The 27134-nt window shown below is 44.0% G+C and overlaps 1 protein-coding gene across 4 annotated transcripts in view; it reads left to right on the plus strand.

The window, feature by feature from the left end:
• LOC149833965 (uncharacterized) overlaps window positions 1-27134 on the plus strand; it is a 184136-nt gene that overhangs the window by 149061 nt on the left and 7941 nt on the right. Inside the window, exons 15-17 of one of the 4 annotated variants that reach the window (XM_090011143.1) lie at window positions 22989-23085; window positions 24126-24257; window positions 25331-26385. In XM_090011143.1, the coding sequence (XP_089867269.1) occupies window positions 22989-23085; window positions 24126-24257; window positions 25331-25371 (270 nt within the window). In that variant the 3' untranslated portion in view covers window positions 25372-26385. Of the gene's footprint in view, window positions 1-22988; window positions 23086-24125; window positions 24486-25330; window positions 26386-27134 lie in introns of those variants that run through there. The other 3 variants (XM_090011144.1, XM_090011142.1, XM_090011145.1) reach the window with 3 other exon arrangements.

Below are 27134 nucleotides of genomic sequence, written 5' to 3' on the forward strand. Positions count from 1 at the left end.
CCTCGATCACGACGCATAGCGCGGGAAAATACTTCCGGCAGGAAGAAGACACACCCATTGGTGACATCACATCTAAAACTTTTTCGAGGCTAGAAGGAACTAAATTGAGTGATTTTGCAAATGCAGAAGAAATAAAATTGTGGGTTGCACCCGAATCAAACATCACACATGCAAGATGATCAGCAACTAGGAATATACCTTCGATCAGGTCAGGCTGATCGTCCTGAGGGGCTGTTGTAGCAGCGTAGACTCGCCCATTGGTTCTGCGTGGTCCTTGTTGTTGTTGCTGTTGGGGCCTCTGTTGTTGTTGGCCTGCGGCTGCTGGCTTGTTTGGGCAGAAAGGAGCGATGTGCCTCGGTTGCTGGCACTGAAAACAAACCCCTTTGAACAATGGGCAGAAGCCTGGTTGATGACTCTTGCCGCACTTACGACATACGGGCGAGGCCCTCCCCTGCTGCCTCTGGTGCTGGGGTCGTCCCTGTTGTCCCCCACCATGGGTCCGCTGTTTCTTGCCACCATGCACTTTACCCCCAGTTGGTGGATTCTTCCTCGTTCCACCAGAAAAACCTTCTCCGTTGCCGCCTCCTTTCTTAAACGTAACTCGTGACTTCTCCCAATCTTTGGTTAGGACAGTGGCTGACTCGATAGCATCGGCCAACGTAGGAGGCCGGCTAGTCAGAACACGAGTCCTCAACCCATCTTTCAGTCCGTGCACATATTTGGCCGCACTTGCCTTCTCACTCTTAAAGAGGTTCGGACAATACTTCTCGAGATTCCGGAACCGGGTAGTGTACTCCACCAAACTCATGGTTCCCTGAGTCAGATCAAGGAACTCTCGTTGCATCTGTTCCTCAGCATAAGGAGGAAAGTATGCATCCAAAAACTCATCCCTAAACAATTCCCAGGGAATCCCGTCCTGGCCGGCGAACTTTACCCTTTGCAGGGTATCCCACCATTTCTTGGCATCTCCCTGCAGTCGGTACGTGCCAAATGGAGTCTTTCTGTCCTCGGGAACAGGTAGGACGTCGAACGCTCGTTCCATTTCTTCGACCCAGCTCTCGGCGGCTTCTGGGTCCGACTTTCCTGAAAAAGTTGGCGGGTCCAACTTCAGGAACCTCTCGAACGAGACACCACCCACGTGTGTACCAATGTCGACCGGATGGTCACGCGCCGCCGCCTGAGCAGCCTGCGCTGCCTGAGCAGCCTGCGCTGCCTGAGCAGCTTGCGCTGCCTGAGCAGCTTGCGCAGCCTGCAAAGCCTGAGCAGTCTGATTTGCCTGAGCCGTCATAGTCTCGGTCAGGGTGTGAATGACTTCCATCATAAAGTCTCTCTGCTCCTGCCAGTTTGCAGGAGCAGCTGTAGATGACGAAGCACCTCTGCGGGTATAATGTGACATCTACAACACCCACATTATTAACATGATTAACCTCATAGTGGTCCTACCCTCTCGGGTTTAATCACGAACAAGAACGTTCGTAAAAACATATTAAACTTTTAATTCCATACTAATCAAACACATCAAACTATGAATGCAATCAATCATGTATAGTTCATATACTTTTAATCAACATTAAATAACTTTACCAGTGAGGATGACTGCTCTGGAGGACGGGTCACAACCAGTGGATGTTCCGGGCAGGGCTTTCTTACAAAAATAAAGATCTCTTACTACTTAGGGATGATAAAAATTTCAGTCCTTTATGGTGGCTCTGATACCAAACCTGTAACGACCCCAACTCCTTCCTTTTCAAAAATGCAAGAATCTTTTTTTTTTTTCTCAGAAACCTTCCCAAGGATCTTGGGTCCTCACAGTTCCACTTTCCATTGGATATCCCATCACCACAAAGTACTGACAATCATCGTCAATGAGTAACAACACCAACCATCTATTTATGAACCGAAGTAAACTGTTATTTCCATTCTTTATTCAACCAAAGAGTACAAGAACTAAGAGAACAATGGAGTCAAAAACAAAAATAAAATCCCTCTGCCACTGCCGAATTATCCACTCCAAAATGTGAACCTCGTCCATCCATAGTGAACAACTCATCTCTCACTGCTCTCCATTTCCTGTAAAACCATCGAAGTAGAAGGGTCAGAATAAAATTCTGAGCACTACTAATTCAAGGAAATTAGGTGAGACAAAGATCATGAGTAAGATTTCATATGTTGGTTTGAGTGAGTGCAGATACAACCAACATGCAACATCCGATCCTGGGATAAGTGTAACAGATTATTCATACTCACGGCTAAAGGACAGTAAGACAGTAACACATAGCAATAATAAAACATTTCAACATGCTTTTAAGAAATGAATTGCATACATTTACCATATCATGAACTAGAGATCATTTCAATTGATGCATGACTTAGTGCAAAGAAGAAAATGCATGGCTTCCTTATTATCTTATATTTAAGTTTGAGTTTTCTTTCCATATGCATGACCTTATTTAATGCATACAACTTTAGGTTTCTCCTTTTAAATTTCCATCGCCCGCGGATACACCATACGGGTAAAAACCCCGAGGTCAAGTAGGTTCCTTGGGTAGATTAGCACACAAATTGGTATTTTATTACTGGGTCCCAACCTAGCCCTCGACCGAGTCACCCTCGGAACATTAGACCTCCCCATCTAATGTCGGGGACACGAGGGACACCCCACGCCCACAAGTGCCACTTCCTTTGGTACCAAACAAATTCACAGCTGTGACCAACACCACCACTCTCGGGTAAAGTGGCGGTTTCTCCCTAAAACCGTGGCCAGGAGAAAGAACCTCCATATCGGGTTCTGGGGACCAAAATTCACGCACACGGAGTTTTTTTTGTATCCTCACAGCCTCCCCAGGACTGGAAACTCTAAGATCTCCATTCTCCAGATGGAAGACCTCATATCAAAAGTTACACTGTTCTTTATTATGTTTTTATTTAATTCAGTTCTAAATTGTGCAACACCCTATGCAAAAGTGAAGTGTAAAGCTCGCATACGCCCCTGCGAGAACTCATATGGGACTCCCGCCCACGGATACCATGTGAACAGTGTAGTTGTATGCCACCATCTTACGTTGTGTAAGTGATGCAGCCAATGTGGAAACAAAACCAACTTTCTTAATAAAGTGCACAAATTACCACACCATATGCCTGTACTATCCATGTACAAGTGTCTCTATGACACCCCCTACCTCTTATGCATTCATCCATCGATCACAAATTCATGACAACAATCCATGCATGATATCACATTTTAAAACCCACATTTATCCATATATGCATATGAGACTTTAAACAATACATACTTCCATGTAACATGCCACACATTTCAACCAGCATTCATGATTAAGACAACCAGCAGTATACTAACCAAACTCCCATTTAAACATCATGAAATGAAATACTATCATTCATCCCTCCATCAGAAATTGTGTAAATTCCAGCACCTACTATGAGGAGTAGTTAGGCTTGTCATTCCCTGGCCTTTCATCCTACTGTCTAAGTAGTCCACACTACTTAGACTGCTGGCTGTACTAGCTAGATGAGAGCATCCAGCACATCCCCTGCTCATATTACTGCATATACACCATAACAAAAAAAAACAGAGAAGAACACAAACATGCTAGTCCCCTACGGCTGGTAGTCTTTATACAAAGAAACCACCCTTAGCAGCCGACCATGGAGAGACAGTAATGGCATAATAAAAAAAATACTATTATTGGCAGCCATCGGTACCCATTGAAGGTATCCAACGGGGCGGCTGCTGTCATGCCTGTTACCACATCTGTGCAACCCTTGTACCCAATCTTTTCTATTATAGGATAACAGATTTGACACAGCAACCATAATCTTTCATTACTTCCTCCACATTTCAAGAGTACAAATGTGTAAATTCAGACATAGCAAAATCCTCATACATGCAGCAATAACATATTTAACTTCATCGAGTTAATGGTAAGAATCATGATCTAAACACACCCTCAACTTCATCTAATTTTTCAGCTTCTAACTTACCATTTCCCTGTTGTATTCAAGGCAAATAATTTCAGAATATCAAAGAAAATAACAGGTTATATATAACGTGATCTACTACAAATTTGAGCACACGAGATATAGCAAAAACCCCTAGCTTAACGCACTCACACACACCCAGCCTGTGCTCATCGATTTCCAGGCTAAAGAACCCCCAAATCCGGGTATCCCCAGCAAGAACTGGGCTGCCGTAACCGGCTGTCTTTGCCCTCCACCGATCCCATGTCGGCCAAATTAAAACCCTTAGGATTTAGGGTTGGACCAGCATCATTCCCCAACCCAGATCGTTACCCCTAAACCCCTCTTTTTATTTCTTGAAAGAAAAAAAAAAACCCAGTACCAGTCCGAAATCCTATCCCCATAACCCCTCACATTGAAGATCCGAAACCCCAATCTCACCGATTTGGGGTTTTAGGTTTAGGGCTAATGTAAACCCCCAAACCCTACCCTCAAACCCTCATACAAGATCGAACCCACGTTCGATCCCTCACCCATTTCCGAGAATAGCCGTACCTTTTTACGGTGATTTCCCCGATGGCTGGAGGCTTCCGGCGTGAAGAGGTGCAGGCCGATGGTGTTTCCCCCCTACTGCCGTGAGGGAAGATCTTCGCAAGCCTTGACAGGTGCAGAATGTCGAAGCTCCTGCCGTGAAGGGCTCCTTCCTCCACTGTGTGCGCACCGGTCGTGAGAGGGAGGGAGGCCGAGTGGGGGAAACAAAACCTGGATGTGGGGGCTTCCCCCTCCTTTTTAACGCCGAGCTCCTCCCCCTTCCCACCTCCTTCCGAGAAAAGAGGGGTTGGTTACGTTCGGCGTAACCTCCCCCTTTCACCTTTCTCGCCTTCTTGAAATGCAAGAATCGTGCTTGAGGCACGATTCTTGATTTTTATTTCATAAGGCTCGCACTCGGGTCCGGGTCCAAACCCTGCGACCCGCAACACTCGATCCAACATGTGCATGGGTCCGGGTCTTTCTGGGCTAATGGATCCTCAGTTGGATCCTTGCGGGTCCAACTGTGGGTCCGACCCTAATACCTAAGCATTTTCCTAATTAGATTTATTATAAAAATCTGAATTTTACACCTATTTATTTATTCCTTTATGGGTCCAGATATCGGGTCCTAGACCCAAATCGACTAAATATACCCTAATTCTTCCGGATATTACATCCTACCCCCCTTAAAAGAACTTCGTCCACGAAATTAGAACGTACCGAATAAGTGTGGATAATGTTGGCGCATGTCCGCCTCAGGTTCCCACGTGCATTCATCCAACCCATGATGTTGCCAGAGCACCTTTACAAAAGGGATTGTCCTACTGCGTAACACTTTTTCCTGGCGTTCCACAATCGCTATCGGTTTTTCATCTGTAGTTAAGTCGGGTTGTACCTCGATTGCCTCATAACGAATCACGTGCGAGGGGTCTGGTACATACTTCCTCAACATAGAGACATGGAACACATCGTGAATCTGCGAAAACTGAGGAGGAAGTGCTATACGGTATGCAGTTTCTCCGACCCGACCAAGAACTTCGAAAGGTCCTACGTATCGGGGACTCAACTTTCCTTTCTTACCAAACCGAAAAACACTTTTTGTAGGTGAAATCCGAACAAAAACGTGGTCGCCAACCTCAAAATTGAGCTTGCGACGCCGCCGATCGGCGTAGCTCTTTTGCCTACTCTGAGCCGCGACCAACTTTTGCCGTATTAAGCGCACCTGATTTGTATAATACTGAATAATTTCGGGAGACTCCCCCGCTCTAATCCCAACTTCATCCCAACACACTGGAGACCTACATGGTCGACCATATAAAGCTTCATACGGCGCCATCCCAATACTAGCATGGTAGCTATTGTTGTATGAGAACTCTGCAAGTTTCACGTGCTTATCCCAATCTCCTGCCCAGTCCAGGGCACACGCTCTCAACATATCCTCGAGAGTTTGGATTGTACGTTCTGATTGCCCGTCCGTCTGTGGATGGACGGCTGTACTGAACTTCAAGGTAGTACCAAGAGCCTTCTGCAATTGCCGCCAAAATCGAGATGTGAACCTTGGATCTCGATCTGACACTATAGAACTAGGCACACCATGGAGCCTAACAATCTCTTCTACGTAGAGGTCGGCCAAGCTCTCCAGACTCTGGCTGATCCTAATCGGAAGAAAATGCGCACTCTTAGTCAAACGATCCACAATTACCCAAATGGCGTCATGCTGATGTCGTGTCTTAGGAAATCCTACGATAAAGTCCATTGAAATATCATCCCGCTTCCATTCTGGAATCTCTAGTGGCTGCAGAAGTCCACCAGGTCTCTGGTGCTCGATCTTCACCTGCTGACAAGTGAGGCATCGTGACACAAATTCCGCTACATCCCCCTTCATTCCATTCCACCAGTACGCCCTCTGAAGATCCTTGAACATCTTGGTGGAGCCAGGGTGAACAGAGAACCTAGACCTATGAGCTTCACTTAATAACTCTTCTCGCAAAGCCTTCGGGACCCACCATCTATTCCCAAACATGATGGTTCCATCCTCTGATCTGCGAAGTTGTGCTTCTGGTTTCTTAGCACTCTCACATAACTTCTCAAAGTTTGGATCTTCCGACTGAAGTTCTTCGATCCGTTCCAATATTTCCGGTCGTACCTGCATCCCCGAGCAAAGGATGCGCCCAGAGTTATCCACAAAAGGTTGCCATCTGACAAACTCCTCGACCATATCCCAACTACGTTCTATCAAGATTGCCGCTGTGACTGATCCCTTTCTGCTGAGCGCGTCCGCCACCACATTCGCTTTACCCGGATGGTAAGCGATGGAAAAGTCATAATCCTTCAAGAACCTCAACCACCTCCGCTGCCTCAAATTCAAATCCCTTTGAGTGAAAATATATTTGAGGCTCTTGTGATCGGACATAACCTCAAACTGTTCCCCATAGAGGTAGTGGCGCCAAATCTTCAACGCGAAGACCACTGCCGCCAACTCCAAGTCATGCGTGGGATAATTCTTCTCATGCACCTTCAACTGTCGGGAAGCATATGCTATAACCCTTCCGTGCTGCATAAGAACACATCCTAACCCTGTCCCTGACGCATCGCTGTATACCACCAAACCACCTGTACCGGAAGGCAATGACATCACTGGGGCCGTGGTCAACCGTTTCTTTAATTCTCGAAAACTATCCTCGCATCGAGGGGACCATTCAAACTTTACCCCTTTCTGCAACAACCTAGTCATTGGTGCTGCAATACGAGAAAAGTCTTGGATAAATTGACGGTAATACCCAGTCAGCCCCAAGAAACTTCTTATATCAGTCACAGTCTTTGGTTGTTCCCAAGACAACACAGCTTCTACTTTGGCTGGATCAACCTCAACACCCTTTTCTGATATTACGTGACCGAGAAACATTACTTTATCGATCCAAAACTCGCACTTTGAGAATTTAGCGTAAAACTTATGTTCCCTCAGCGTCTGCAGTACAATACGCAGATGCTCCCTATGATCATCCACGCTTTTCGAGTAGATTAAGATGTCGTCAATGAACACGATGACAAAAGAATCCAGCCATAGTCTAAAAACACGATTCATTAGATCCATAAACGCCGCAGGAGCATTAGTGAGTCCAAAAGACATCACCAAGAACTCATAATGCCCATATCTGGACCGGAAAGCTGTTTTTGGAATATCCTCAGTCTTAATCCTCAGTTGATGATATCCCGACCGAAGGTCAATTTTTTAGAATACCTTGGCCTTTCTCAATTGATCAAACAAATCGTCAATTCTCGGCAGGGGATACTTATTCTTTATGGTCACTTGATTTAACATGCGGTAGTCAACACAAAGCCGCATAGAGCCATCCTTCTTCTTAACGAAAAGGATCGGTGCTCCCCAGGGAGACACACTGGGTCTAATAAATCCCTTGTCCAGAAGCTCCTGCAATTGTTTCTTTAATTCTCCCAATTCCGCGGGTGCCATACGATACGGAGCGCGAGAGACTGGTGTCGTGCCAGGCACTAGCTCAATTGAGAACTCAACTTCCCGCTGCGGGGGAAGCCTCGGTAAGTCCTCAGGAAAAACGTCTGAAAACTCACAGACAACATCTAGTTGATCTAAAGGTATCGCCTGATTATCTTGAGCGGATATACTGGCCAAGAACACCATGCAACCTTGCTTGTAATACTTGGATACCTTCAAGGCGGAGACAATCTTTACTCCACTGGTCGGTCTCTGCGGAAGGAAAAACAACATAGACAATTCGGGGCGCTCCAAGATCACTTTCTTGCCCCGACACTGGAGAGTCGCGTTATGTTTTGATAACCAATCCATACCCAGGATAACGTCATAAAAGGTCATATCCAAAATAACCAAATCAGCGGACAATTCATGACCCTCGATCACGACGCATAACGCGGGAAAATACTTCCGGCAGGAAGAAGACACACCCATTGGTGACATCACATCTAAAACTTTTTCGAGGCTAGAAGGAACTAAATTGAGTGATTTTGCAAATGCAGAAGAAATAAAACTGTGGGTTGCACCCGAATCAAACATCACACGTGCAAGATGATCAGCAACTAGGAATATACCTTCGATCAGGTCAGGCTGATCGTCCTGAGGGGCTGTTGTAGCAGCGTAGACTCGCCCATTGGTTCTGCGTGGTCCTTGTTGTTGTTGCTGTTGGGGCCTCTGTTGTTGTTGGCCTGCGGCTGCTGGCTTGTTTGGGCAGAAAGGAGCGATGTGCCTCGGTTGCTGGCACTGAAAACAAACCCCTTTGAACAATGGGCAGAAGCCTGGTTGATGACTCTTGCCGCAGTTACGACATACGGGCGAGGCCCTCCCCTGCTGCCTCTGGTGCTGGGGTCGTCCCTGTTGTCCCCCACCATGGGTCCGCTGTTTCTTGCCACCATGCACTTTACCCCCAGTTGGTGGATTCTTCCTCGTTCCACCAGAAAAACCTTCTCCGTTGCCGCCTCCTTTCTTAAACGTAACTCGTGACTTCTCCCAATCTTTGGTTAGGACAGTGGCTGACTCGATAGCATCGGCCAACGTAGGAGGCCGGCTAGTCAGAACACGAGTCCTCAACCCATCTTTCAGTCCGTGCACATATTTGGCCGCACTTGCCTTCTCACTCTTAAAGAGGTTCGGACAATACTTCTCGAGATTCCGGAACCGGGTAGTGTACTCCACCAAACTCATGGTTCCCTGAGTCAGATCAAGGAACTCTCGTTGCATCTGTTCCTCAGCATAAGGAGGAAAGTATGCATCCAAAAACTCATCCCTAAACAATTCCCAGGGAATCCCGTCCTGGCCGGCGAACTTTACCCTTTGCAGGGTATCCCACCATTTCTTGGCATCTCCCTGCAGTCGGTACGTGCCAAATGGAGTCTTTCTGTCCTCGGGAACAGGTAGGACGTCGAACGCTCGTTCCATTTCTTCGACCCAGCTCTCGGCGGCTTCTGGGTCCGACTTTCCTGAAAAAGTTGGCGGGTCCAACTTCAGGAACCTCTCGAACGAGACACCACCCACGTGTGTACCAATGTCGACCGGATGGTCACGCGCCGCCGCCTGAGCAGCCTGCGCTGCCTGAGCAGCTTGCGCTGCCTGAGCAGCTTGCGCAGCCTGCAAAGCCTGAGCAGTCTGATTTGCCTGAGCCGTCATAGTCTCGGTCAGGGTGTGAATGACTTCCATCATAAAGTCTCTCTGCTCCTGCCAGTTTGCAGGAGCAGCTGTAGATGACGAAGCACCTCTGCGGGTATAATGTGACATCTACAACACCCACATTATTAACATGATTAACCTCATAGTGGTCCTACCCTCTCGGGTTTAATCACGAACAAGAACGTTCGTAAAAACATATTAAACTTTTAATTCCATACTAATCAAACACATCAAACTATGAATGCAATCAATCATGTATAGTTCATATACTTTTAATCAACATTAAATAACTTTACCAGTGAGGATGACTGCTCTGGAGGACGGGTCACAACCAGTGGATGTTCCGGGCAGGGCTTTCTTACAAAAATAAAGATCTCTTACTACTTAGGGATGATAAAAATTTCAGTCCTTTATGGTGGCTCTGATACCAAACCTGTAACGACCCCAACTCCTTCCTTTTCAAAAATGCAAGAATCTTTTTTTTTTTCTCAGAAACCTTCCCAAGGATCTTGGGTCCTCACAGTTCCACTTTCCATTGGATATCCCATCACCACAAAGTACTGACAATCATCGTCAATGAGTAACAACACCAACCATCTATTTATGAACCGAAGTAAACTGTTATTTCCATTCTTTATTCAACCAAAGAGTACAAGAACTAAGAGAACAATGGAGTCAAAAACAAAAATAAAATCCCTCTGCCACTGCCGAATTATCCACTCCAAAATGTGAACCTCGTCCATCCATAGTGAACAACTCATCTCTCACTGCTCTCCATTTCCTGTAAAACCATCGAAGTAGAAGGGTCAGAATAAAATTCTGAGCACTACTAATTCAAGGAAATTAGGTGAGACAAAGATCATGAGTAAGATTTCATATGTTGGTTTGAGTGAGTGCAGATACAACCAACATGCAACATCCGATCCTGGGATAAGTGTAACAGATTATTCATACTCACGGCTAAAGGACAGTAAGACAGTAACACATAGCAATAATAAAACATTTCAACATGCTTTTAAGAAATGAATTGCATACATTTACCATATCATGAACTAGAGATCATTTCAATTGATGCATGACTTAGTGCAAAGAAGAAAATGCATGGCTTCCTTATTATCTTATATTTAAGTTTGAGTTTTCTTTCCATATGCATGACCTTATTTAATGCATACAACTTTAGGTTTCTCCTTTTAAATTTCCATCGCCCGCGGATACACCATACGGGTAAAAACCCCGAGGTCAAGTAGGTTCCTTGGGTAGATTAGCACACAAATTGGTATTTTATTACTGGGTCCCAACCTAGCCCTCGACCGAGTCACCCTCGGAACATTAGACCTCCCCATCTAATGTCGGGGACACGAGGGACACCCCACGCCCACAAGTGCCACTTCCTTTGGTACCAAACAAATTCACAGCTGTGACCAACACCACCACTCTCGGGTAAAGTGGCGGTTTCTCCCTAAAACCGTGGCCAGGAGAAAGAACCTCCATATCGGGTTCTGGGGACCAAAATTCACGCACACGGAGTTTTTTTTGTATCCTCACAGCCTCCCCAGGACTGGAAACTCTAAGATCTCCATTCTCCAGATGGAAGACCTCATATCAAAAGTTACACTGTTCTTTATTATGTTTTTATTTAATTCAGTTCTAAATTGTGCAACACCCTATGCAAAAGTGAAGTGTAAAGCTCGCATACGCCCCTGCGAGAACTCATATGGGACTCCCGCCCACGGATACCATGTGAACAGTGTAGTTGTATGCCACCATCTTACGTTGTGTAAGTGATGCAGCCAATGTGGAAACAAAACCAACTTTCTTAATAAAGTGCACAAATTACCACACCATATGCCTGTACTATCCATGTACAAGTGTCTCTATGACACCCCCTACCTCTTATGCATTCATCCATCGATCACAAATTCATGACAACAATCCATGCATGATATCACATTTTAAAACCCACATTTATCCATATATGCATATGAGACTTTAAACAATACATACTTCCATGTAACATGCCACACATTTCAACCAGCATTCATGATTAAGACAACCAGCAGTATACTAACCAAACTCCCATTTAAACATCATGAAATGAAATACTATCATTCATCCCTCCATCAGAAATTGTGTAAATTCCAGCACCTACTATGAGGAGTAGTTAGGCTTGTCATTCCCAGGCCTTTCATCCTACTGTCTAAGTAGTCCACACTACTTAGACTGCTGGCTGTACTAGCTAGATGAGAGCATCCAGCACATCCCCTGCTCATATTACTGCATATACACCATAACAAAAAAAAACAGAGAAGAACACAAACATGCTAGTCCCCTACGGCTGGTAGTCTTTATACAAAGAAACCACCCTTAGCAGCCGACCATGGAGAGACAGTAATGGCATAATAAAAAAAATACTATTATTGGCAGCCATCGGTACCCATTGAAGGTATCCAACGGGGCGGCTGCTGTCATGCCTGTTACCACATCTGTGCAACCCTTGTACCCAATCTTTTCTATTATAGGATAACAGATTTGACACAGCAACCATAATCTTTCATTACTTCCTCCACATTTCAAGAGTACAAATGTGTAAATTCAGACATAGCAAAATCCTCATACATGCAGCAATAACATATTTAACTTCATCGAGTTAATGGTAAGAATCATGATCTAAACACACCCTCAACTTCATCTAATTTTTCAGCTTCTAACTTACCATTTCCCTGTTGTATTCAAGGCAAATAATTTCAGAATATCAAAGAAAATAACAGGTTATATATAACGTGATCTACTACAAATTTGAGCACACGAGATATAGCAAAAACCCCTAGCTTAACGCACTCACACACACCCAGCCTGTGCTCATCGATTTCCAGGCTAAAGAACCCCCAAATCCGGGTATCCCCAGCAAGAACTGGGCTGCCGTAACCGGCTGTCTTTGCCCTCCACCGATCCCATGTCGGCCAAATTAAAACCCTTAGGATTTAGGGTTGGACCAGCATCATTCCCCAACCCAGATCGTTACCCCTAAACCCCTCTTTTTATTTCTTGAAAGAAAAAAAAAAACCCAGTACCAGTCCGAAATCCTATCCCCATAACCCCTCACATTGAAGATCCGAAACCCCAATCTCACCGATTTGGGGTTTTAGGTTTAGGGCTAATGTAAACCCCCAAACCCTACCCTCAAACCCTCATACAAGATCGAACCCACGTTCGATCCCTCACCCATTTCCGAGAATAGCCGTACCTTTTTACGGTGATTTCCCCGATGGCTGGAGGCTTCCGGCGTGAAGAGGTGCAGGCCGATGGTGTTTCCCCCCTACTGCCGTGAGGGAAGATCTTCGCAAGCCTTGACAGGTGCAGAATGTCGAAGCTCCTGCCGTGAAGGGCTCCTTCCTCCACTGTGTGCGCACCGGTCGTGAGAGGGAGGGAGGCCGAGTGGGGGAAACAAAACCTGGATGTGGGGGCTTCCCCCTCCTTTTTAACGCCGAGCTCCTCCCCCTTCCCACCTCCTTCCGAGAAAAGAGGGGTTGGTTACGTTCGGCGTAACCTCCCCCTTTCACCTTTCTCGCCTTCTTGAAATGCAAGAATCGTGCTTGAGGCACGATTCTTGATTTTTATTTCATAAGGCTCGCACTCGGGTCCGGGTCCAAACCCTGCGACCCGCAACACTCGATCCAACATGTGCATGGGTCCGGGTCTTTCTGGGCTAATGGATCCTCAGTTGGATCCTTGCGGGTCCAACTGTGGGTCCGACCCTAATACCTAAGCATTTTCCTAATTAGATTTATTATAAAAATCTGAATTTTACACCTATTTATTTATTCCTTTATGGGTCCAGATATCGGGTCCTAGACCCAAATCGACTAAATATACCCTAATTCTTCCGGATATTACATCCTACCCCCCTTAAAAGAACTTCGTCCACGAAATTAGAACGTACCGAATAAGTGTGGATAATGTTGGCGCATGTCCGCCTCAGGTTCCCACGTGCATTCATCCAACCCATGATGTTGCCAGAGCACCTTTACAAAAGGGATTGTCCTACTGCGTAACACTTTTTCCTGGCGTTCCACAATCGCTATCGGTTTTTCATCTGTAGTTAAGTCGGGTTGTACCTCGATTGCCTCATAACGAATCACGTGCGAGGGGTCTGGTACATACTTCCTCAACATAGAGACATGGAACACATCGTGAATCTGCGAAAACTGAGGAGGAAGTGCTATACGGTATGCAGTTTCTCCGACCCGACCAAGAACTTCGAAAGGTCCTACGTATCGGGGACTCAACTTTCCTTTCTTACCAAACCGAAAAACACTTTTTGTAGGTGAAATCCGAACAAAAACGTGGTCGCCAACCTCAAAATTGAGCTTGCGACGCCGCCGATCGGCGTAGCTCTTTTGCCTACTTTGAGCCGCGACCAACTTTTGCCGTATTAAGCGCACCTGATTTGTATAATACTGAATAATTTCGGGAGACTCCCCCGCTCTAATCCCAACTTCATCCCAACACACTGGAGACCTACATGGTCGACCATATAAAGCTTCATACGGCGCCATCCCAATACTAGCATGGTAGCTATTGTTGTATGAGAACTCTGCAAGTTTCACGTGCTTATCCCAATCTCCTGCCCAGTCCAGGGCACACGCTCTCAACATATCCTCGAGAGTTTGGATTGTACGTTCTGATTGCCCGTCCGTCTGTGGATGGACGGCTGTACTGAACTTCAAGGTAGTACCAAGAGCCTTCTGCAATTGCCGCCAAAATCGAGATGTGAACCTTGGATCTCGATCTGACACTATAGAACTAGGCACACCATGGAGCCTAACAATCTCTTCTACGTAGAGGTCGGCCAAGCTCTCCAGACTCTGGCTGATCCTAATCGGAAGAAAATGCGCACTCTTAGTCAAACGATCCACAATTACCCAAATGGCGTCATGCTGATGTCGTGTCTTAGGAAATCCTACGATAAAGTCCATTGAAATATCATCCCGCTTCCATTCTGGAATCTCTAGTGGCTGCAGAAGTCCACCAGGTCTCTGGTGCTCGATCTTCACCTGCTGACAAGTGAGGCATCGTGACACAAATTCCGCTACATCCCCCTTCATTCCATTCCACCAGTACGCCCTCTGAAGATCCTTGAACATCTTGGTGGAGCCAGGGTGAACAGAGAACCTAGACCTATGAGCTTCACTTAATAACTCTTCTCGCAAAGCCTTCGGGACCCACCATCTATTCCCAAACATGATGGTTCCATCCTCTGATCTGCGAAGTTGTGCTTCTGGTTTCTTAGCACTCTCACATAACTTCTCAAAGTTTGGATCTTCCGACTGAAGTTCTTCGATCCGTTCCAATATTTCCGGTCGTACCTGCATCCCCGAGCAAAGGATGCGCCCAGAGTTATCCACAAAAGGTTGCCATCTGACAAACTCCTCGACCATATCCCAACTACGTTCTATCAAGATTGCCGCTGTGACTGATCCCTTTCTGCTGAGCGCGTCCGCCACCACATTCGCTTTACCCGGATGGTAAGCGATGGAAAAGTCATAATCCTTCAAGAACCTCAACCACCTCCGCTGCCTCAAATTCAAATCCCTTTGAGTGAAAATATATTTGAGGCTCTTGTGATCGGACATAACCTCAAACTGTTCCCCATAGAGGTAGTGGCGCCAAATCTTCAACGCGAAGACCACTGCCGCCAACTCCAAGTCATGCGTGGGATAATTCTTCTCATGCACCTTCAACTGTCGGGAAGCATATGCTATAACCCTTCCGTGCTGCATAAGAACACATCCTAACCCTGTCCCTGACGCATCGCTGTATACCACCAAACCACCTGTACCGGAAGGCAATGACATCACTGGGGCCGTGGTCAACCGTTTCTTTAATTCTCGAAAACTATCCTCGCATCGAGGGGACCATTCAAACTTTACCCCTTTCTGCAACAACCTAGTCATTGGTGCTGCAATACGAGAAAAGTCTTGGATAAATTGACGGTAATACCCAGCCAGCCCCAAGAAACTTCTTATATCAGTCACAGTCTTTGGTTGTTCCCAAGACAACACAGCTTCTACTTTGGCTGGATCAACCTCAACACCCTTTTCTGATATTACGTGACCGAGAAACATTACTTTATCGATCCAAAACTCGCACTTTGAGAATTTAGCGTAAAACTTATGTTCCCTCAGCGTCTGCAGTACAATACGCAGATGCTCCCTATGATCATCCACGCTTTTCGAGTAGATTAAGATGTCGTCAATGAACACGATGACAAAAGAATCCAGCCATAGTCTAAAAACACGATTCATTAGATCCATAAACGCCGCAGGAGCATTAGTGAGTCCAAAAGACATCACCAAGAACTCATAATGCCCATATCTGGACCGGAAAGCTGTTTTTGGAATATCCTCAGTCTTAATCCTCAGTTGATGATATCCCGACCGAAGGTCAATTTTTTAGAATACCTTGGCCTTTCTCAATTGATCAAACAAATCGTCAATTCTCGGCAGGGGATACTTATTCTTTATGGTCACTTGATTTAACATGCGGTAGTCAACACAAAGCCGCATAGAGCCATCCTTCTTCTTAACGAAAAGGATCGGTGCTCCCCAGGGAGACACACTGGGTCTAATAAATCCCTTGTCCAGAAGCTCCTGCAATTGTTTCTTTAATTCTCCCAATTCCGCGGGTGCCATACGATACGGAGCGCGAGAGACTGGTGTCGTGCCAGGCACTAGCTCAATTGAGAACTCAACTTCCCGCTGCGGGGGAAGCCTCGGTAAGTCCTCAGGAAAAACGTCTGAAAACTCACAGACAACATCTAGTTGATCTAAAGGTATCGCCTGATTATCTTGAGCGGATATACTGGCCAAGAACACCATGCAACCTTGCTTGTAATACTTGGATACCTTCAAGGCGGAGACAATCTTTACTCCACTGGTCGGTCTCTGCGGAAGGAAAAACAACATAGACAATTCGGGGCGCTCCAAGATCACTTTCTTGCCCCGACACTGGAGAGTCGCGTTATGTTTTGATAACCAATCCATACCCAGGATAACGTCATAAAAGGTCATATCCAAAATAACCAAATCAGCGGACAATTCATGACCCTCGATCACGACGCATAGCGCGGGAAAATACTTCCGGCAGGAAGAAGACACACCCATTGGTGACATCACATCTAAAACTTTTTCGAGGCTAGAAGGAACTAAATTGAGTGATTTTGCAAATGCAGAAGAAATAAAACTGTGGGTTGCACCCGAATCAAACATCACACGTGCAAGATGATCAGCAACTAGGAATATACCTTCGATCAGGTCAGGCTGATCGTCCTGAGGGGCTGTTGTAGCAGCGTAGACTCGCCCATTGGTTCTGCGTGGTCCTTGTTGTTGTTGCTGTTGGGGCCTCTGTTGTTGTTGGCCTGCGGCTGCTGGCTTGTTTGGGCAGAAAGGAGCGATGTGCCTCGGTTGCTGGCACTGAAAACAAACCCCTTTGAACAATGGGCAGAAGCCTGGTTGATGGCTCTTGCCGCACTTACGACATACGGGCGAGGCCCTCCCCTGCTGCCTCTGGTGCTGGGGTCGTCCCTGTTGTCCCCCACCATGGGTCCGCTGTTTCTTGCCACCATGCACTTTACCCCCAGTTGGTGGATTCTTCCTCGTTCCACCAGAAAAACCTTCTCCGTTGCCGCCTCCTTTCTTAAACGTAACTCGTGACTTCTCCCAATCTTTGGTTAGGACAGTGGCTGACTCGATAGCATCGGCCAACGTAGGAGGCCGGCTAGTCAGAACACGAGTCCTCAACCCATCTTTCAGTCCGTGCACATATTTGGCCGCTCTTGCCTTCTCACTCTTAAAGAGGTTCGGACAATACTTCTCGAGATTCCGGAACCGGGTAGTGTACTCCACCAAACTCATGGTTCCCTGAGTCAGATCAAGGAACTCTCGTTGCATCTGTTCCTCAGCATAAGGAGGAAAGTATGCATCCAAAAACTCATCCCTAAACAATTCCCAGGGAATCCCGTCCTGGCCGGCGAACTTTACCCTTTGCAGGGTATCCCACCATTTCTTGGCATCTCCCTGCAGTCGGTACGTGCCAAATGGAGTCTTTCTGTCCTCGGGAACAGGTAGGACGTCGAACGCTCGTTCCATTTCTTCGACCCAGCTCTCGGCGGCTTCTGGGTCCGACTTTCCTGAAAAAGTTGGCGGGTCCAACTTCAGGAACCTCTCGAACGAGACACCACCCACGTGTGTACCAATGTCGACCGGATGGTCACGCGCCGCCGCCTGAGCAGCCTGCGCTGCCTGAGCAGCTTGCGCTGCCTGAGCAGCTTGCGCAGCCTGCAAAGCCTGAGCAGTCTGATTTGCCTGAGCCGTCATAGTCTCGGTCAGGGTGTGAATGACTTCCATCATAAAGTCTCTCTGCTCCTGCCAGTTTGCAGGAGCAGCTGTAGATGACGAAGCACCTCTGCGGGTATAATGTGACATCTACAACACCCACATTATTAACATGATTAACCTCATAGTGGTCCTACCCTCTCGGGTTTAATCACGAACAAGAACGTTCGTAAAAACATATTAAACTTTTAATTCCATACTAATCAAACACATCAAACTATGAATGCAATCAATCATGTATAGTTCATATACTTTTAATCAACATTAAATAACTTTACCAGTGAGGATGACTGCTCTGGAGGACGGGTCACAACCAGTGGATGTTCCGGGCAGGGCTTTCTTACAAAAATAAAGATCTCTTACTACTTAGGGATGATAAAAATTTCAGTCCTTTATGGTGGCTCTGATACCAAACCTGTAACGACCCCAACTCCTTCCTTTTCAAAAATGCAAGAATCTTTTTTTTTTTTCTCAGAAACCTTCCCAAGGATCTTGGGTCCTCACAGTTCCACTTTCCATTGGATATCCCATCACCACAAAGTACTGACAATCATCGTCAATGAGTAACAACACCAACCATCTATTTATGAACCGAAGTAAACTGTTATTTCCATTCTTTATTCAACCAAAGAGTACAAGAACTAAGAGAACAATGGAGTCAAAAACAAAAATAAAATCCCTCTGCCACTGCCGAATTATCCACTCCAAAATGTGAACCTCGTCCATCCATAGTGAACAACTCATCTCTCACTGCTCTCCATTTCCTGTAAAACCATCGAAGTAGAAGGGTCAGAATAAAATTCTGAGCACTACTAATTCAAGGAAATTAGGTGAGACAAAGATCATGAGTAAGATTTCATATGTTGGTTTGAGTGAGTGCAGATACAACCAACATGCAACATCCGATCCTGGGATAAGTGTAACAGATTATTCATACTCACGGCTAAAGGACAGTAAGACAGTAACACATAGCAATAATAAAACATTTCAACATGCTTTTAAGAAATGAATTGCATACATTTACCATATCATGAACTAGAGATCATTTCAATTGATGCATGACTTAGTGCAAAGAAGAAAATGCATGGCTTCCTTATTATCTTATATTTAAGTTTGAGTTTTCTTTCCATATGCATGACCTTATTTAATGCATACAACTTTAGGTTTCTCCTTTTAAATTTCCATCGCCCGCGGATACACCATACGGGTAAAAACCCCGAGGTCAAGTAGGTTCCTTGGGTAGATTAGCACACAAATTGGTATTTTATTACTGGGTCCCAACCTAGCCCTCGACCGAGTCACCCTCGGAACATTAGACCTCCCCATCTAATGTCGGGGACACGAGGGACACCCCACGCCCACAAGTGCCACTTCCTTTGGTACCAAACAAATTCACAGCTGTGACCAACACCACCACTCTCGGGTAAAGTGGCGGTTTCTCCCTAAAACCGTGGCCAGGAGAAAGAACCTCCATATCGGGTTCTGGGGACCAAAATTCACGCACACGGAGTTTTTTTTGTATCCTCACAGCCTCCCCAGGACTGGAAACTCTAAGATCTCCATTCTCCAGATGGAAGACCTCATATCAAAAGTTACACTGTTCTTTATTATGTTTTTATTTAATTCAGTTCTAAATTGTGCAACACCCTATGCAAAAGTGAAGTGTAAAGCTCGCATACGCCCCTGCGAGAACTCATATGGGACTCCCGCCCACGGATACCATGTGAACAGTGTAGTTGTATGCCACCATCTTACGTTGTGTAAGTGATGCAACCAATGTGGAAACAAAACCAACTTTCTTAATAAAGTGCACAAATTACCACACCATATGCCTGTACTATCCATGTACAAGTGTCTCTATGACACCCCCTACCTCTTATGCATTCATCCATCGATCACAAATTCATGACAACAATCCATGCATGATATCACATTTTAAAACCCACATTTATCCATATATGCATATGAGACTTTAAACAATACATACTTCCATGTAACATGCCACACATTTCAACCAGCATTCATGATTAAGACAACCAGCAGTATACTAACCAAACTCCCATTTAAACATCATGAAATGAAATACTATCATTCATCCCTCCATCAGAAATTGTGTAAATTCCAGCACCTACTATGAGGAGTAGTTAGGCTTGTCATTCCCAGGCCTTTCATCCTACTGTCTAAGTAGTCCACACTACTTAGACTGCTGGCTGTACTAGCTAGATGAGAGCATCCAGCACATCCCCTGCTCATATTACTGCATATACACCATAACAAAAAAAAACAGAGAAGAACACAAACATGCTAGTCCCCTACGGCTGGTAGTCTTTATACAAAGAAACCACCCTTAGCAGCCGACCATGGAGAGACAGTAATGGCATAACAAAAAAAATACTATTATTGGCAGCCATCGGTACCCATTGAAGGTATCCAACGGGGCGGCTGCTGTCATGCCTGTTACCACATCTGTGCAACCCTTGTACCCAATCTTTTCTATTATAGGATAACAGATTTGACACAGCAACCATAATCTTCCATTACTTCCTCCACATTTCAAGAGTACAAATGTGTAAATTCAGACATAGCAAAATCCTCATACATGCAGCAATAACATATTTAACTTCATCGAGTTAATGGTAAGAATCATGATCTAAACACACCCTCAACTTCATCTAATTTTTCAGCTTCTAACTTACCATTTCCCTGTTGTATTCAAGGCAAATAATTTCAGAATATCAAAGAAAATAACAGGTTATATATAACGTGATCTACTACAAATTTGAGCACACGAGATATAGCAAAAACCCCTAGCTTAACGCACTCACACACACCCAGCCTGTGCTCATCGATTTCCAGGCTAAAGAACCCCCAAATCCGGGTATCCCCAGCAAGAACTGGGCTGCCGTAACCGGCTGTCTTTGCCCTCCACCGATCCCATGTCGGCCAAATTAAAACCCTTAGGATTTAGGGTTGGACCAGCATCATTCCCCAACCCAGATCGTTACCCCTAAACCCCTCTTTTTATTTCTTGAAAGAAAAAAAAAAACCCAGTACCAGTCCGAAATCCTATCCCCATAACCCCTCACATTGAAGATCCGAAACCCCAATCTCACCGATTTGGGGTTTTAGGTTTAGGGCTAATGTAAACCCCCAAACCCTACCCTCAAACCCTCATACAAGATCGAACGCACGTTCGATCCCTCACCCATTTCCGAGAATAGCCGTACCTTTTTACGGTGATTTCCCCGATGGCTGGAGGCTTCCGGCGTGAAGAGGTGCAGGCCGATGGTGTTTCCCCCCTACTGCCGTGAGGGAAGATCTTCGCAAGCCTTGACAGGTGCAGAGGGTCGAAGCTCCTGCCGTGAAGGGCTCCTTCCTCCACTGTGTGCGCACCGGTCGTGAGAGGGAGGGAGGCCGAGTGGGGGAAACAAAACCTGGATGTGGGGGCTTCCCCCTCCTTTTTAACGCCGAGCTCCTCCCCCTTCCCACCTCCTTCCGAGAAAAGAGGGGTTGGTTACGTTCGGCGTAACCTCCCCCTTTCACCTTTCTCGCCTTCTTGAAATGCAAGAATCGTGCTTGAGGCACGATTCTTGATTTTTATTTCATAAGGCTCGCACTCGGGTCCGGGTCCAAACCCTGCGACCCGCAACACCCGATCCAACATGTGCATGGGTCCGGGTCTTTCTGGGCTAATGGATCCTCAGTTGGATCCTTGCGGGTCCAACTGTGGCTCCGACCCTAATACCTAAGCATTTTCCTAATTAGATTTATTATAAAAATCTGAATTTTACACCTATTTATTTATTCCTTTATGGGTCCGGATATCGGGTCCTAGACCCAAATCGACTAAATATGCCCTAATTCTTCCGGATATTACAATTAGGGATCCGACATCGAAGATCCAAACAGGATATTCGAGATCCAAATACAAATAAAACAATGAGAACATCCCTGTACCAGCTTATGAACATGAAGTTCAAATTTATTTAATCGATAAAAGTCACAGGTATTACAGTTCTCATTTATGTGTTGTGCCTTTGTGCACACTTGTTTCAAGTTCTCTTTTTTGTGCTTTTGTGCACACATTATATATTTAAGATTTAGTGCCTTTTTGCGCATTGTCTCTTTGAAGACATTTTCACAGTAGCCATGTGGCGTAGCTCACAACTTATGGTATGTGCAATGTTTTGTCTTGTTATGGGTAAATAGATAGATTTTGTTTACATTGGGAGAGTTGTGAAGTATGTGGTCTCTTTCAGCAAACAGAACACATACCTTCTTTAAAACAATAGAATTCCTTGTTTTGGTCTAAGGACCTATATCCCAAGTAGTAAAATGGTCCTAAATTCTTGATGGCAAAAACTTCACATAAATTGCTCTTTAATCTTGCTATTTCTTCCACATCATCACCTGTAGTCACAATATCCTCTACAAAAATTATTAGCACTCTTTCTGTACCCAAATTGGGTCATTACCATACAAACTTCTCGAACCAAGTCCTTGTGATTGCTTCAACCTGGGAATAACTTTTTTTAGTGTATGCTTTCCTTTTTTCACTAGAAAAAACAATCCTGGTGGAAAAGACATAAAACATCCTGGCTTTCATGAAGAAAAATATTCTTAAAATCTAACTGACCACATATAAGAGGTTAGATGAGTCAAAATGACTTGCATTGTTAGATCCCAAGTAGATTGTAGGTACAATTAATTATAGCAAATATATGTCATATATATATAAATATATATATATATATATGTGTGTGTGTGTGTGTGTGTGTGTGTGTGTGTGTGTGTGTATGATGTATGTATGTATCTATGTGTGTGTGTGCATGTGTGATGTAGATATTATAGATAACATGAAACATGAAATATTTTGCTTCTTGGATGCTACAAATGTTCTTGATCCTTTTCTGTTTGACACTTGAAACTAGGCTGAGGAGCACGTTTCAAGTGACAGAGGTGGATGGGGTGCTCGATGGCGAGGTCGAGGAAGAGGGCATGGGCATAATCACTTTGATGCTGGGCCAGGTAATGTTAATATTTCTTGTAGTTTCTCTCCCAGTTTGTCTACGTTGGACACTTATGTTCATGTGCACACACGCATGATTGCACAATCAAGCATACCCTTTGAGGTGTATTTCATCATTCTGACCATTGTGCGTTAGCCTGTTGAAATGTTGGGAAGGCTTCATAACATAAGTTGTACCACATTGAAGTTGACCTCTTTGTTTCACTTTTTTCAACTACTAGTTTTGTCTTCTGTTCAGAATTTTTATTATGTTTCTCAGCTTGTTTAAAGTCTCTTCAGATATAAGAGCATCTTATGTTCATATCCAAACGGTGTGTTCTCATTCATCATTATTAGATGGCTTAGATAAGAACTAGTACTTTCAGAAACTGTGTACATACACTTTTTGCTATATTGGAAATTTATGTAGCAACCTGCTGTTTCTTTTTTGGTTCGTAGAAAATGGACAGTTCTGTGTGTACGATCTTCATGTTCTGTGTATGCTTGCCTTTGGTAGAGCTTTGTCGGATGATGCTGGATCTATCTTGAAAGATAAAAATTGCTAGTCCAGTACATGCAATTTAGGTCTTGGAATGATAAATGGACCATTTGCATCCTATATTTTGAATTTCTTTTGTCCAATAAGATAGCTGGATTGGTAAAGTTGTCGCATCTTAGGCACGTGTGCTTGAATCCCAGTTGGTGTGATTCCTCTATTTTAGAAAGTGGTCTGATTGTGTCTGGATAGCATATTAATTGTGCTTGCACGCACATGTACTGCCTTTTAAGTACTAGCCATGGCTTCCGTGGTATCGTCTAGCTGGAACTAAAATGCTAGAGAGAGACAGCTTAATCACTGGCCTAAGTCACCAGTTTTGGTGACTGAAGCATCTACGTAGTTGCCAGCATGTGCTTCCTATTGGTAGTCGTGGCTTAATCACCCTTTTTACTAGAGTGCTAGAATTAAATCTGTTTGGAAGCTTCAAATTCTGAATCACTAGCATGGGTATTACCTCACATCGACCTATCTTTATTTCGTTTTCTGGCCTCGTGCTTCTAGGATCAGGTTCTATTGCAAGCAGCACTACCTGTGAAACCATGACCAAGCATCCTCCGGTGCCAAAAATGCCTGACGGAACACGAGGATTCACGATGGGACGTGGTCGACCTCCTTCCAGCAACAATGTTCTTGGTTAGTGAATTTTTTCTTTCAACTGAAAACTGTGCCTCGTGTGCCTGTTCATGGCTTGTTAGTGTGCTTTGTTTAATGTCTCAGCCTTGAGGTCTTGACGGTTCTTTGGTGTAAAATGGGAAAACTGAGAGCAGGTTAGATCAGTCCTAGTTTTCCTTGAAAATATGTGCTTGTTTCATATCATCACTGACGTTGTTTTGTCAATACCAATGAGTTATACTTTCTTCATTTTGATTGTTCAAAGATAGTAGTTTTTATTTTATTGCAATTTGTCATATGCGTCTACATTTTGATGGTTCGAAGTTAATATGTTTTATTCTTCGGAAAATGATCGTATTGTACAACAAAAATGACACGCTTTCCAAAAACTCTCCACAATTTACCAAAATCTGCCCGATGACCAAAATCGTAATTGTTGGGCGTTAAAGTGACCATTTAAACCTTTGCATGTGCGGACTTTCTATGACAGGATTTACTTCTGATTTTCGATTTAGAAAATGAAGGATTTCATAGAAACACAAAAAAGAACAAAGAAATTACATATAAATACCTTTCCAACGATAACGAGCAGTGAGATACAACCCCGACAGCGTTTCAAAAAAAAAATCGAACATATGCAGTTGCACTTACCTCGGTTATTCAATGCTGTTTTCTGGGCACTTGCATCGAAAATGCCATGAAACATCCTTTGGAAGATAGAATTTTAAATTGTATTTCACTATCTGATTAAAAGGTAAATTCACATTATTTTTCTTGCGGACTTCATAAGGTCTTCTTTATAAAATATATTTTGACTTTTTCATCCTCGCATAAAATATATATGGACTTTCTCACAAATATTGGTCATTTTTCGTTTATATTTTATACGAATTGTCACACAGGGAGGTAGAAAATTATCTTGAGAAGGTTTGCCGATGAGAATGTTAAAATAAAATGATCATTTTAACACCCATCATTTGTGGTTTTGGTCATCAGACGAATTTTGAATTTTTGTTTAAAAACACATCATTTTTTTGTATAGTATAATCATTTTTGTTTATTATTTATTTATTTTGATGGCTGAGTTTTGGTAGTGTTGCACACAGGGCGAGTTGAGTCCGAGCTTGATGCGTGATCCCATATGGGAAGGAGATTGGATCTGAACTTGTTGGTGGTTTCTACACCAACACCTTTAGCCAAATCGTTTATCCAAGATTCTACATGTTTCCTTAATTTGTTCAGGAGCTTCAACGAACCCATGATGGGCTTAGGCTCAGCGTGTATTAAGCAAGCCTTTTGCTTAAACTCAAGCATGACTTGTTTATTGAACGAATTAAGCTCAGGTCAAGGTTTTAGCGATCTGTGCCTGAACTTTTTAATCAAACTCAATTTTTTGGGCTCGCCCTACTTGAGGACTGTAAGCACTCAGTATGCTTGTCTAGTAATATTTAGGCCTTGGGTGACTTTGGCCTAGTTCATGGCTGGTTTAATTTGTGAAGGTAAAGGTTTTAAACATGCCCACCAAGGATGTTAAAAATTCAATATCTGGCGTGTGGGTCTTTTGCTGCAAGGCCGAAGCCAAGGGGAAATTATCCTTACTGGGTAGAGTGGTGAAGTATTTGTGGAGTTTTACATTGCGGACAGTGACAGGACCATGGTCAACATGGCACCTATCAGCCCGTAATGAGATGTCCAAAGTGGTTTCTTCTCATTATATTAAAAAAAATGGTACACTCGTTATAGATTTGAGAATTTTGCTATTTTTCTTCAAAATTTGAACTCTCACTTTTATAAGGTGAACTTGTGGCCGGGACTATGATAATCCAAATATTCGTACATTTTAAAGATAAATAAAAAACATTAAAAATCAAAAGTTAATTGAAGAAGATAGCATGGGGGCAAGGGGTAAGCCCACAGAGTTTTACGTTGCCAGGACAGTGACCGTAATTAATTACGGCAGGCAGAGGTCTCTGTTTTAGAGGCGGTTTCTCCACGTAAATATATAAAAAAAGGTGAAGAAGATAGCAAATAAAAACCCACTTCATAAGCTTTGCATGCAGGGAAACAGATTGATTATGGGCAGATCATACCATGCTTGATTCCATAAAGCAAACAGCAGATCCCAGACCGAGTCTAGGTTAGATCCAGATCCAAGATATTTGTGGTAGTACTGGATTTCGTACAACAATAGTGGAAATAAAAATGTATTCAGCTTTGATTTGATCCATATTCAGGTCAAATACAATTTAAAATGCTAATGGGAAACTGAACTAAGGAATCTGAATCTGACTCATCTACACATTTATACACATTTGGATCTTACCTCAAGGACTGTATGCGGAGATAACATGTATTTGACTTGAATATCTGATCAATTTGATTAGTTCACACCTCTACTTGCAATACATACAAAACCAGGATTTTTTTTTTTTATAGTCCAAGCCCCCCCCCCACCCCACCCTTGACCGCTCATTGATACGGTTGCTAAAACCCTTGAGGTCCCTCTCTGCACAAGGGAGTATCACTACAAGGATAAATGTCAATAATGGCGACTCTTTTTTAACAAGAAAAAAAACTCGCTGTTATTGATAAAGCAATAACAGCAAGATTTTTGTCTCCACTATTATTCTATTATTGTCATAAATCTTATTGCTGTTAGTTTTATCAATAATAACGAGTTGGATATTTTCTAAAATGCTTTGCTCTTGCACACATCTCGTTATTATTATAGAGTGACCACTACAAGAATAAGAATAAGGGTGGTGACTCTTTTTCAACGAAAAAAGATCTCATTGTTATTAATAAAGAAATAGCAACAAGTTTTTTGTTAGCTTCATCAATAACGATGATTTTTTTTTTTTTTGCCACCATTAACTTCATTTGTAACAGATAATTGTC

Source organism: Nuphar pumila, chromosome 6, assembly GCF_984573655.1.
Source record: "Nuphar pumila chromosome 6, dmNupPumi1.hap1.1, whole genome shotgun sequence".
NCBI classification, from domain to species: Eukaryota; Viridiplantae; Streptophyta; class Magnoliopsida; order Nymphaeales; family Nymphaeaceae; genus Nuphar; species Nuphar pumila.